The 13,532-nt window shown below is 40.6% G+C and overlaps 1 protein-coding gene across 1 annotated transcript; it reads right to left on the bottom strand.

Moving 5' to 3' along the window:
* Positions 1-3,499: 3,499 nt before the first annotated feature.
* Positions 3,500-13,512, bottom strand: AKAIN1 (A-kinase anchor inhibitor 1). Its single transcript, XM_053245098.1, has 2 exons — positions 13,382-13,512; positions 3,500-5,617 (listed from the first exon to the last, which is right to left on the bottom strand). The coding sequence occupies exons 1-2, from the start codon at positions 13,395-13,397 to the stop codon at positions 5,427-5,429; spliced, it is 207 nt and encodes a 68-aa protein (XP_053101073.1). The 5' UTR covers positions 13,398-13,512; the 3' UTR covers positions 3,500-5,426.
* Positions 13,513-13,532: the final 20 nt, after the last annotated feature.

Genomic DNA, 13,532 nt, shown 5'->3' with positions numbered 1-13,532 from the left:
AACAGAACCAAACAGGAAGCCCAGTCCACACTACTATTCCTAGAATAATAAGCTTCCAATTGCACAGAAAAAGGAGACCCTTGTAGGAATCAAAAATACCTAAGAACATATAAATCGCTTTTTTCAATGACCTTCTTTAATGTGCAATTGAAAGTTAAAAGTTTAAAAGTTTAAAAACATTCATAAGTTTAAAAATTAAAAATTAAACCACAGATGTAGCAAAATAGCCAACATTTCGATGTAAGAGATCATCCTCAGTGCTATACAAAGGTGTCTGAGTCTTGTACTTAAATACAACTCCACACCATGGGTCAGCTAGAACTGAAGGCAATCAACCAATCCTGTGCAGCTCCCAATATATCACATACAGGAAGAATACAGGAAATGTGTATTTCATCGCCCTTAGGAATAGGATGGAGCTATGGGAGAAATAGATGAATCAAGATTTCACAGGGGTGGGAGACAAAGAGAGCCCAGTCCTGGCTTATCATGAAACAAGGCAAAAAGAAAAGAAACAAGGTGAAGCAAGTGATGTTTCTAGAGGAAGAATTACTTCTGCTTCTGGCTTGGTTTCCATCTCATTAAAAGTGCATGAGCTCCAGTACAGAATAGAGAAAGTCACTTTGACATTTTGTTCCATGCATGAAAAATGTCTCAAGGCCAACATGGGGGAGCCAGTTTAGAGACATTATGCAGCTGTTTATGTCCCACTCTCCTGGGTTATAAGGTATGCGGTTTAAACAATTAAGCATCTCTCAGGATCATACATATGAATAATTTTTAATTTGGGGTCTTCTGCCTGAGATCCTTTTAACTGGAGGTGCCAGGGATTTAAACTGGGAGTTTCTACATGCAAAGCATGTGCTATGGTTCCTTTTACCCAGAGACAAGCCTGATGAATTTCTGCATGTCATGAGCTGCTAAAGGCACAGACCCTTTGCCAGGAAAAAAGATTGCAACCCTTGATGAATGTAGCAGAAACGGCCTGGCACTCAAACAGAGCTCTTGAAAATTAAATTATCTGGGTCACTGTGTTGCACAGCTGGTGAACAGGAGAAATGGTTGGTTTTAGTGATAGGCAAATCTAAGACCCCAAGCCAGGGGCATTGCTAGGTACTTAAAATATATGGGGCCCAGGCCCACAGCTCCCCTTTTGATAATTAAACTTGATCATGCCCACCCCACACCAGAAAAATTATGTATGTTCTTTAGAATCTCTCATATTATAATACAGAACCCCTGAAGCTTCTAGCAGAGAACTAGATGAGACAAGAAGCGCTCTCCCATGCTCTGTGCAGGTACCTCCACTGCTGCACTTCCTTTCTGGAAATGGTCATGAAGCAGGGAGGTGGCTGATGTGATTTGGGGCTCTGAGTAATTAATTGGGGGTCCTTGTCCCACAGGCCACCTCCTATGCCCTGCTAACTGAGCAAAAAGGCACCTCTTAAAGGTTGGCTCTTCCAACCCCAGCACAGCATCCCTCCTGTGGTTATTGCTTGTGTTTACTTTATGTTTCTTTTATGTCTGTGAGCCCTTTGGGTACAGGGAACCATCTTATTCATCCATCCCATCCATCCACTTTTCTCTATGTAAACCACTTTGGAAACCTTTGTTGAAAAGTGGTATAGTAGTAGTAGTAGTAGTAGTAGTAGTAGTAGTAGTAGTAGCAGTAGTAATGATACCCCTGCCCCACATCCATTTCTCCTTTCCCTGAAAGTAGGACTGAGCATTACCCCTCTCCCTCCCCTTCATACAGCATCATGCTGCATCCCAGTTATAGCCAGTCCATGCTGGAAACCTGTTTCCAAACTTGAATCACCATTGCTGCGTTCATGCTTTTCAGTATGGACTGGCTTTGCAGAGAGGCTACTAGGCCTCAAATCTCTGATGAAAAAGTGAACCAAAGTTACTGTTTAGGATGAACTGATGATTTTTAAAATGTGTGATGAGGAGGGGCTTGGGGGAACAATGAAGAATGGGATTACTATACTCTGAAGAGCTTATATGCGTAGTTGGGACCAAAATGTATCTTGTCTAGAAGAACCATGATTGGTCCTTCTGGGAGATGGGAGATGCTCAGTTTACAAGAGCCTATGTATAACTAGATATTAACATAAAGATAAGAATGAGTATATAATATATCACCACCATTTTGTGGGGTGCTTCACCCATCACCTGCATGTGTTAGGTGAAGACATAGCCGTGATTCTCATTACGTAATAAAGTGCTTTGAATCTGACAGAAAGGGTGTTGGCCTCTACCTAGAAAGAACCTATAGTATTTCCGCTACATTGCACCCCAGTTATAGCCAGTGCATGCTGGAAACCTGTTTCCAAACTTGAATCACCATTGCTGCGTTAGTGTTTTTCAGTACGGTCTGGCTTTGCAGAGAGGAGGCTCTAACATCTGAAGGTTATCAGAGGAACTCTGGCAGAAGTGGTGAGGAAACTACCAGAATGTGTGGCTCAGCTATAGGCAAACTGCCCTGGCAATTGACAAGAGGAATTGCGGTGGGCTTGTCACACAGATGTACCTTTTAGGCCTTAATCATCATTGTCGTAGTTATCATCATATTCATAGTGTTGTGCTAAAATAATGTTATCGCTTCTGAGGGTATGAAGGATATTTTGTTCTTGTCATGGTCTTTACATCATGTGATGGTTTTGGATTATTGTTGGGATGAATGTTATCTAACAAATTCCACAAGAAGTTCCTTAGTGGATGCTGTGAGATACATCTAGTCACTCTAATGCTGCATTCTGTCTCCTGTTGTAAACCATCCACAGTTTTAAGTGTGTACACACACACACACACACACACACACACACACACACTCTTACACTTCTAGCACTAAAAATCAGAATACAAATGCAGTGGGATACTTTCAGGGTAGTTAATTTCTCCCAAATGGTTAGGTCACTGTCCAACACTATGAAGCAAGTGTTGAAATTGTTGTACCATATGAAATATGCACTGTATCACAGAGCTAGTTCCCTACTAGCAGCCAGAGTGACTCACTCTTTGTCTGATGAGAGCTGTATATTCAGTTTTGGGACTGATATGGCAGTAGGGCAGAGAAATCAGACACCCACAATCAGAGGTCTATCCAAATCCAAGCCTTACAGAAATGTTATTGTGATAAAAATTCTTCCCATTCCAATTGCCATTCTTCTGCAAGTGCAGAACATCGGGTTCTTAGTAGAGTATGTGTGGTTCTCTTTAATTTCTTTAATTGAGGGTAACATATTTATTGTGCCAAGAATAATGTTTTTCTCTATCAGTGTCATTGTTCTATTAAGAATCTGAGCTGTATATTCTACAGCTTGGAAGAGAATTACAAGAGTACCTAGAATTTTATTCAAACTGATATTTGGGTAATTTAAGCAAAAAAAAAAATCAGAATCAAATTACGGACTGTGTTATTTTATATCTATCAGCATCATAGTGATAAAAACGACAGAACAAACAGAATTTTTTACACATTTTGAATTAATAGGTGTTTTGTCATATTTATTCAAAACATTAAAACAGACTGTGAGACTGCACCTTAATATCTGGTTGCCTTTTATACAGGGACTAGATATATATGACAAGTATAACTGCCTGGAAGGCTCTCATGGACCAAAATAATATAGAAAGCCCAGCATGAGAATAGTGAAGCAATGTCTTTTTCTCGATGCTTACAGTTATTGTATACAGTGAACATGATCCAAAGCCCATACATGCACTGGCTTCCCATTTCCCTCCTACAATATGACTCTGCATATCTCCCGAGAAGCATTCTTCTGCTTCATAGAAGAGAAGACATTGCATACATGAAGTGTAATCTGTGCTTTTGAATTACTTGGCTGCAGCAGGGGCGTAACTACTATTAGGCAAGGGGAGGTGGCTGCCTGGGGGCCCCCACGCCTCGAGGGGCCCCCCAGAGGCAAGTCACATGTGAAGTGAGTGTGTGTGTGTATCAGCGAGGGGCCCATTTTAAAATTTTGTCTCTGGGCCCACTGCAGCCTCGTTACACCCCTGGGCTGCAGCCATGAAGATATTTTCAATGGGTCAAACTGGGTTCAGATCAGCCCTAGAGTAAGACTAATGAACAACTCTAGAGTAAGACTAATGAGCAAACACTTAGCAGAAAAACTTCATCTGTGTTATTGTGGTATTTCCTTCAAAACATCCTAACTATGGTACCTCATCTACCTAAGTGACCAATAGCCATGTTAAACTTCCTTTTAACATGGGGAATGCTTATGACTACTATATTCTCATCTCGCAAAGCTCTATTGCCACCTTCTTTTGTTCTCTTATACTTAAGGCAACTCCACTGTGAACTTTCCCTGCACAGGCCTTTTGGAAATGAATCAAGAGTTATTCATCAAGTTGCTAGATAATGCCCACTGATTTTTAACATACTATAAATCCGCATATGAACTAGCTGCTATATATTTAAATTCATGTGAATTAGCATTAGAAAAAGTTTTTGCTGAAGAGCAGTATAGGAATTTCATAAATGAAACTAACTCAATAACTAAATAAGTAAATAAAATGAAACCAAGGAAGGAGCACAGTCTAAAAAGAGTTTGGCATTCTTAGCTGATTGAAATAAAAAATAATTTAATGAAAGAGTTAAAACTCCTTAAGTTCAATTGATTTTTATGGAACCCAGTAATACCTATCTTTCTCTGGATTGTGCCCGATATAGTTTCATATTTTTAAAAATATGAATGAAAAGAGTAAGTGCTGGAATTGGCAAGCTTAAGCATGCCTACCTCTGTACTGGATAACTCTGTGTTTTTAATAATATGTGAACTGCTTTGAAAGACCTCAGCCCGACAGATATCTCAAGTGAGTGAGTGAGTGAGTGAGTGAGTGAATGGACGAATGAATAATGGTGGACAACAAGTTTATGAGAGATTTGTTTGTGAATATTTCCAGTTCCATTTTATTGCTTCAATTTTGTATCCTACAGTGTGCACTCAAAACTGCATCCAGGTTTGTGCTTCAAGAAGGCTGAAAGCACATATTCTGACAGATTCTGCTGTCTGTCAATATAATGGACTCCTGTGCAACTGGAACCTCCAAAGAGACATATCCTAGTCAACTAGACACTGAGGGCATACACTGAAGTACAGGACATGTTTTGAATATAGAGCTGTACTCTTAGAAGATGACACGACTTCAGTAGCCACGGCATTATTGCGTTATGTGTTAGAGGCACTGCATAAATATCAAGTTACATTATCTAATGCACTTAAAACCCTATTTCTCAGCTGAGGACTACTGCAACTTTACACACATATATCGCTATGAGCTGATTATACTTTGGCTTGCTTTTCTGCCATAAGGCTGCATTGGCAACACAGCTGATACTAAGAAGAAGGCTGGAAGTGCTGCAGACTGGAGGATCCATGAGAACAAACAGTGGGCGTTTACTTCTTTTCATGCTTCTTGGTTAATTGACCTCTTTCAAGCTGCAGGCTCACACTGCTGTTTGTTGCCTTCTCCTTTTGCTGGCTCTCCTGGGAGAGCTGCTGTACAGCCTGTTCAATGGCCGCACGCACTATCTGTTTGCTGGCATTCTGCAGCTTGGCTTCTTCTTGGTCATTTCCAGATTTATCCCCTGTCAGAAAAGAGGAGGAGATACTTCTAATTCAGAATATATTTCTTGAAATTGGATTGCATATGGTTTATGTGGGGGGATGGGACATCTCTAATCATGAGAATGATCAGCCATGCAAGAGGTCTCTTGGTGGATGATGACAATTACTGCAAATAGCTTTCTTTCTTTATTTACATTTTATATCCCGCTCTTCCTCCAAGGAGCCCGGAGCAGTGTACTACATACTTAAGTTGTTCCTCACAGTAGGTTAGGCTGAGAGAGAAGTGACTGGCCCAGCATGTATGAAGTTACCCAGCAAGTATCATGGCTGAATGGGGATTTGAACTCAGGTCTCCCCGGTCCTAGTCCGGCATTCTAACCACTACACCACACTGGCTCTCCATATCCCATCCTCCCCTCCCACTTATGGAAGTCACAGACTAAAAATATCTGGGGACCCAAGGTTGAGAGCCCCTACTGTATTGAGAAGAGTGGGTTTATTACATATCACTGCAAATACTGCTAAGTATAGGGAATTCAGCTTGTGGTGACTCATCTGAATTTCTAAAAATAGGAAGCCATGCCAAATTCTTTCCTTGCATTAATAGCACTGGTTGTTATGGCTTGTAGAACATGTTGTTCTATGCAAGATGCTATTGAATGTTACTGCCTGGAAGAATTGGGACATTGATTAACCCTTCCATCCTTTGACATAGTCACTCAAATTAATGGCAATTTTATGTTGATCCTAAACATAAAACCCACTGACTTGGAGTTAGATGTCTTAAGCTCAAGTTCTCAGGTTTGTGTTATTCAGTATTGATGGATTAATCCTTCTGCATGAATTAGAATTTGGTGGTGAGGAGGGCTCAGAAGGAGGCCTTAAATGGAAATGAAGGTCCTGATCATATTCCAGTGCTAATTTCTTATGGGATTGTAGTTGCCTCTGCTTCCCAATTTAATTTAGGAGACAGGATAAAACAAAGTCTCATGCTTCTTGGCAAAAAATGGCACTGATGATCAGAAGTTTCATTTCTTGTTAAGTATGAAGTGAACCCTCTCTGCTGCAAGCTACCCCTTCTCTTATGCATTATTATTACTATAATTATTATTATTATTATTTTTAATATCGTCATCATCATCATCATCATCATCATCATCATCATCATCATTGCATGGGAGATACAGGCAGGGAAGGCTCTTTAGTAGCATGAACAGAATGAATAGAGTCCATTACAAGCCAGTCCTCTCTGGTTTGGGGTTGCCCTGCCAAACTCTCCCAATTTGCCCCATCAGTAGAATTCAGCATTGCAATCTCATTACTTGAGACTACGAAACTATTGATCAACAACTTGTTACTTAATGCAGATTCCTCCTTTGATTAGTACTGTATTAATGTAATAAATGACAATCCCCTTCATATTGCTACATCAGCATTTCTCCACTAAATGGGCATGACACAACTTTACCACTTAGGACATTGTTTGTAGGAGGATAGGGGCTTGGAGAAGAACTGAAAATAGACATCTTAGTTTCAGTTTATGAGCTGTTCACAAGCTCATAAGCTTTTGAACAAGCTAGTGTTTTTCTCTTTTTAGTAGAAATGTTTTCTTTTTCAAAGCAAGTGAGATGGATCAGGACCAGTGGCAGGACACCAAAGGCTGCCCCCTTTGTGTGCACACTCCTCCCTCTCTTCCCCCTTTTTAACAGCAGAGGGCAACAGGACATCTCGCCACCTCACTGATACCCCAGCTCTGCTGATTGAGGCAATCACCTGGCCTCTTGGAATGGCCACCCCTAATGAGGATAGCTTCAGCAGCTTTCATTTTGTTATACAAACCATTAAAGCAAAATGTGATGTATTTACTGGTTGGGGTGTACATCAATATAACTGCAATAAATATGCCATCTTAAGTTGTTTGTAGATTACAATGCTATTCAAAATAAAGTCTAAGTGTGCTTTTTAGGAGAAAAAACAAAAATATTTCCTGTTCACATGTGGTTAAATATGACTTTGTTATTATTGTGCAAATACACACACACACACACACACACACACACACACACACACACACACACTCGTATTATTGAAATGGAATAATACTTGCCCTCAGACAACCTATACAAAACTAACATAAAATTCTGTTTTCTTCCCCCTGGAACAATGGTTACTGAATGCTTTTTAAACTAGACATCAGACCTGTAACACCAGGAGCCCCTGGTGGCGCAGTGGTAAAACTGCCGCCCTGTAACCAGAAGGTTACAAGTTCGATCCTGACCAGGGGCTCAAGGTTGACTCAGCCTTCCATCCTTCTGAGGTCGGTAAAATGAGTACCCAGAATGTTGGGGGCAATATGCTAAAATCATTGTAAACCGCTTAGAGAGCTTTGGCTATAGAGCGGTATATAAATGTAAGTGCTATTGCTATTGCTATAGCAATTATTGCATAACTACTTACCATTAAGAAAGGGAAACAAATGAAACCTAGTATTAACTCATGCAGAACAATGAGATAAAGACAGGAAGTTTAATGAACGGACAGTAACTTCTTGCCATTTAACAAATATCAGGATATAATGGCTGATGTCCAGTCTAGCAACATGCTGTTGCAGCTGTGCTGGTGCAACGTACCTGAGGTCTACGCAACCCCTGGGGACATATTTTGAGGAGTCACAGCCAACTTCATAGGGAAAGGGGGGTCAACAAAAGTCACTCCTCCACTGTGGCACTAGTGCTGCATCAACACTTCTTTAGTCTGGATGCTGGCCAATATTGCAAGAAGATCTACATATACACCATATTTCCCTGGTCTTCCAAGCCTGAGAGATAGATGAATCAAATGGCTCTTATGTCTTCCCGCCCTCCCCTGACACTCATGCCAAGCTTATATTCCAGATTCAAATGTGTTCATGGCAATGAAGCTGAAGGAGTACTCTATCCCCATCACAAACTGTGATTCAGCACATTATTGCTCAACCAAGCCTAAACTTGTTTTGTGATGGTAGGCCAATGGAAAAGTGCTCATACAATAATTTTGCAGAAGCTGATTTGAATCTGAGCTTGTCATCCCAAATGGGAAAAACAACGCACACCCTCCCCCCCTGGATCTTGTGTAATCCAGCTCACAAATGTACAAAGGCAGCTCAGTACTCTGATTAAAAATACAGAGCATGATCTAGCCCAGGTTAATAAGTGTTATGCCATATTTGTTTTAATAGGAAAGTTACATATATATAAAACTTACTTAAAATAACTAAGTTAATAAGCGATTTTTAAAACATCCTTAATGCTGAATTATGCTTACACTTCAGACTTCTAATTCTAGCAAATACCCATCTTTAATGTCTAACTTCACAGATACCTCTCTTTGGTCATTGTGATATTGAAAAATGAAAGCAATGGCAGGAGAGGAACAGACATTAGGTCATTACTAAATACTGTTCCTGCAAAAGCAAGCTGAAAGAGAATTATTACATTAAACAAACAATTTACAATAGCTGGAGAGTGTGAAGAGAGACTGCCCCTTCTCACACAATAGTAACAAGCGGCACATGTATTATCAACATATCAGCTTTTGAAAATAGTGTTGTCTTTACTGTACTAATCTCTTGCTGCAGTTCTCCAGTCCCATGTGTTTGCTTCACAAGCAGGCTGTGAATGATGATGTGAAGCATCTGGACTGTCAGATAAAAGTTAATAAGAAGTGTAATGACTCTGGGGGGTTACAGAGAAAGCAAAGGGCTGTTCACGAAAGATCAAGTTTTTCCCATTAAAGGGTCAAGCAATGAGATTTGGAAATGATCAGGGTCCTGGAAAATATGAAAATACATTTTCAGTTGTATCTATATTTTGGTGGGAATTTGACTTTTTGACCCCACAGTCCTAAACACGTTTAAACTGAAGAATGCCCCATTGATTTCAATAGAATTCACTTTTGGCCCCCATCCTTTCCTATTCAGTTATTTTATCACAAGCTTCTTTTTCTAAAAGCATTACAAGAACTTGATAATCCAGGCCCAAACTGCAATTTGTAAACTAATTTTTCTTTATCAGTCACTCTTATATTAAACCTGTAGGAAAATTCCAAACAGACCTTGGAATAAATGGTTTGGGTTTATAGTAATGGGTCTCTGAAGCAGTACTGCTGTCTTCTCCATGTAGAAAAAGAAGAAAAAATGATCTACTAGGTCCCAATTCTAAGATCAATTACCTGAAAGAAAATTTCCTTGAAATCAGTGGGCCTTTCTTCCATTTCTACAGGGTAAGAATTGGTGCAAATCTTTCTTTGAAAGCACATGAGATATAGCATGTATACATAAGGAAACTGCATGAGGTATAGCAACAGCTATGCCAGTACAACATCAGAGGTGAAGCATTAGGTCAAAGGAATGCCATGATGGTACTGATGTCAGAGACAGCAAGTGTGGATATTTAGGAACAAGATGTACAAGAATGTCAAGGTTAAAATCTAGCCAACTCCAGCTGAAAAACGTTTAAGTTCCACCACCACTACCACCACTGTCTCTGAATGTGCTCAGAGTAAAGCCCACTGAAGGTGTGTTTCACTTGGCTGCATTTTGACTTTGCCATTCTTAACATAGTGACTGACATACTGTGCAGTGTCCTGTGGGCATTGTCAGCACTGCGGGAGTTTCTGTGTGCTCGTAACAGCCGTGTTCATGCAGCTGCACAAGAGCACAGTTGTGCAAAAGCCGGAATTGCACCATTGCAGTAGTGCGATAGCATGGCCATTATTTCCAGCGGACATACCATTGCACAACTAAGCATGCCCAATCCTGGTGTATGTGCAACAGCACTCATGTGAACTGTGTGAACACTGCTGTTATGAGTACAGCAGCTCCTGTGGTGCTGACAACATCTGCAGGATACTGTGTGGTATGTCAGCCCTTGAGTCTAAATATTCACACTGCTGCTTCTTCCTCGAATGAAGCATATATTTAATCTTCTTCTTTTGAAAGCAAGAGGACTTAAAAGTTGAGGCAAGACTATCATTCAGTGGTGGAGCAAACTATAAACTATAAATTATCATTACATCCTGGTTTAGGTGAGGGTCACATATATAGCCCCCCACCTCCACTTTATCCCCACCACCTTGTTAGGCAAGTTAGGCAGAGGAAGAGAATAGTTGGCCCAAGTTCATCTAATGAGTGAGTCTGACCTTCATGCCAGAGTTGGGGAATTTGAATCAAGCATCACCAGTCCTAATCTGGCACTCTAAGTACTACATCACACTAGCTTGCTGAGGGCTACTTATGCTTGTAAGCTGAAGGTCTCATGCTCAATGCCTGCTATCTCAAAGTAAAATGTTCTCAGCTAACAGGGTTGGAAAAGATTGTAGCCTGAGACCCCAGAGAGTCACTGCCAGTCTGTCTGAACATAAGAACCGCCTTGCTGGACCAGGGACAAGGCATTTCTAGACAAACATCCTGTTTCTCACAGTGGTCCACCAGATGTCTCTGGGAAGTCCACAGGCAATTGATGAAGGCATATCCCATCTCCTGCCATCGCTCCCCTGCCACTGGTATTCTGAGGTGCCGTGCCTCTGAACTTGGAGGTAGCCTATAGCCATTGATGTAACTGTCCTCCATGAATTTGTCTACTTAAATTTGTCCTGCTTAAAGCCATCCAAGTGGGTGGCCATCACCACAACCTGTGGCAGAGAATTCCATAGATTAATTATGTGCTGTGTGTGTGTATGGGGGGGTGGACTTTATTTTGTCAGTCCTAAATTTCTTGCAATCAGATTCATGCAATGACCTCAGGTTCTAGTGCGGTGAGAGAGGGAGAAGAACTTCTTTCTATTCACACTCACCATACTCTCTCTCTCTCTGTGTGTTATATATATATATATATATATATATATATATATATATATATATATATATATATATATATATATAAAAATAAAACCTCTATCATTTCTGTCCTTAGTTGCTTTTTCTAAACTAAAAAAGACCCAGTGTTGGAGCCTTACCTTGTGTGGTGCTCTAGAGACCCCTGATCATCTTGGTTGTCTGAGTAAGCATTATTGAGTAGATGACCTGGCTTCAGAGGACTCACCTTTAGCTGGATTGTACCCTGGATTCTTTGAAGTTAAAGCTTTCTTATCTGTCTTTCTTTCTTTGTATTTTTCCCTTTCATTGTTCAGAGTCCTGGATTTTGACAGATATTGCAATACTATCTTTGGATGATTTTTTTTTAAACTGCCAAAGAGTGTATTCAGTTATTGGGGACAGTATATACATTTCCCTACTGTCTTCTGAGATATTGGGTACAGATACAGCACTGTACATTTGCCAGTTCCCAATTGCCCAAAATGCCAGATATGGGATTATACAGCAATTGAAACAATCTAAATAATGGGTGTAATAAGTTTCTTGGGCAAAACTTTGGCATAGTTTTCTATATTTTGGGGGGTGCATGGGTACTTCTTTCCATATTTTGTGAAATCATACAACTTGTGGTATAGGAAGATGCTATTTGTCACTATCTAAACTAATCCAAGTAATGGTGGCAACGTTTTCCATTCAGGGCTTCAGACAGACAAAAATCTTCAGGAGCAACTTCTCATTTAATTTTTTTTTTTGGGGGGAGAAGAAAGACAGGGTTGGGAGGGATAAAATATGTTTTTCAGGGAATTCAGTAAAATGGGGGGGGGCTCCTCAAATGCTTAGGGAGGCACTGCATCCTTGTTTCATAGAATGTGAATATACACTTTTTACTTTAACACAGCTCTGACTGAAATTAATAATTGTCTGAACAAAGCTTATAAGCCTGACTGTTCTATAGATTCCTATTACATTGTAGGTCTACTGCCAGGGAAATATTTTCATAATAAAGGGTCTGTGTATACTTAATTGGGAGTAAGTTCCACTAAACCTCATCAGAATTGTATCTGAGCAGTCAAGTAAAAGATCTGGCTGTTAATTAGTTAAAATTACAAATTAATCTGCCTTTTCTTTCCTCATTTTGTTGGCAGATTTTTAAAAAGTTGGGCTACAGTTCTCAAAACTTCCCAGCCTAATGGTCTTACTCCAGTTAGTGGTTTAAAGACTGTAAATACAGAAAGATAGATAGATAGATCGATAGATAGAGAGAGAGAGAGAGAGAGAGAGAGAGAAGAATATACAGGTTTTCCATGTAGACTGAAAAGGTTCAGTGTGGTGATTTTTGAGAAAGCCACCTTAAAACCATCTTTAGCTGCAGATAAAATGCCTCCTCTTCTACAATGACTCAAAGAAACTTTCAAACTAGGAAGAGAAGGTCTTGACCAATGCAATTTTTTTCTGGAAAGATGTGACCTTATGATTTTGAGGCACCCATAAAGACAAAACACATGCATACTTTTATACACACACACACACATCGCTGCTGTAGAACAAGCTTTCCACAATTGCCAGTCTACCACTGACCTCCGCCGACTCCCACCCCCACTCTCGTCCATAGCTTTAGTGCAGATCTGTTGGAATGTGGGGGATTTACTGCCCTTCATTTCCTCCAAAACAAATCGACTCGGCGGTAGTTGCAGGTGGTCCTCTAGTCCGCAACACCCACCCATAAGCTTGTCCAGTTGTCCTCTACCTTAACCGGACAGGATATGAACGGATATATCGGGAGCCATTTGATGGAAATGTGTGCATGGGGCGGTGGCGGGAAGAGGGCTGGGGGTGGAAGAGCTCCGCCTCTAGTTCCCAAATGAAAGCAGAATAAGGCCCACCTTTGCAACGATCTAAGAAAGCGACAGAGAGAAGGTGAATACATTACCTGAAGCAAAGACCATGATCTCTTCCTGCCAAGGGGAACAGACAGTGTACTGAGCAGAGTGGCCAAGCCGAGAGAGCGTGTGTAAAAAGACAGAAAGAGGCGGGCGGAACAAGAGCGTGCGTTTTGCAGGGACTCCCAGGGAGAGTACCTT

This window comes from Hemicordylus capensis, chromosome 4 (assembly GCF_027244095.1).
Source record: "Hemicordylus capensis ecotype Gifberg chromosome 4, rHemCap1.1.pri, whole genome shotgun sequence".
Lineage (NCBI taxonomy): Eukaryota > Metazoa > Chordata > Lepidosauria > Squamata > Cordylidae > Hemicordylus > Hemicordylus capensis.
This window is presented reverse-complemented; position numbering and strand designations above follow the sequence as displayed.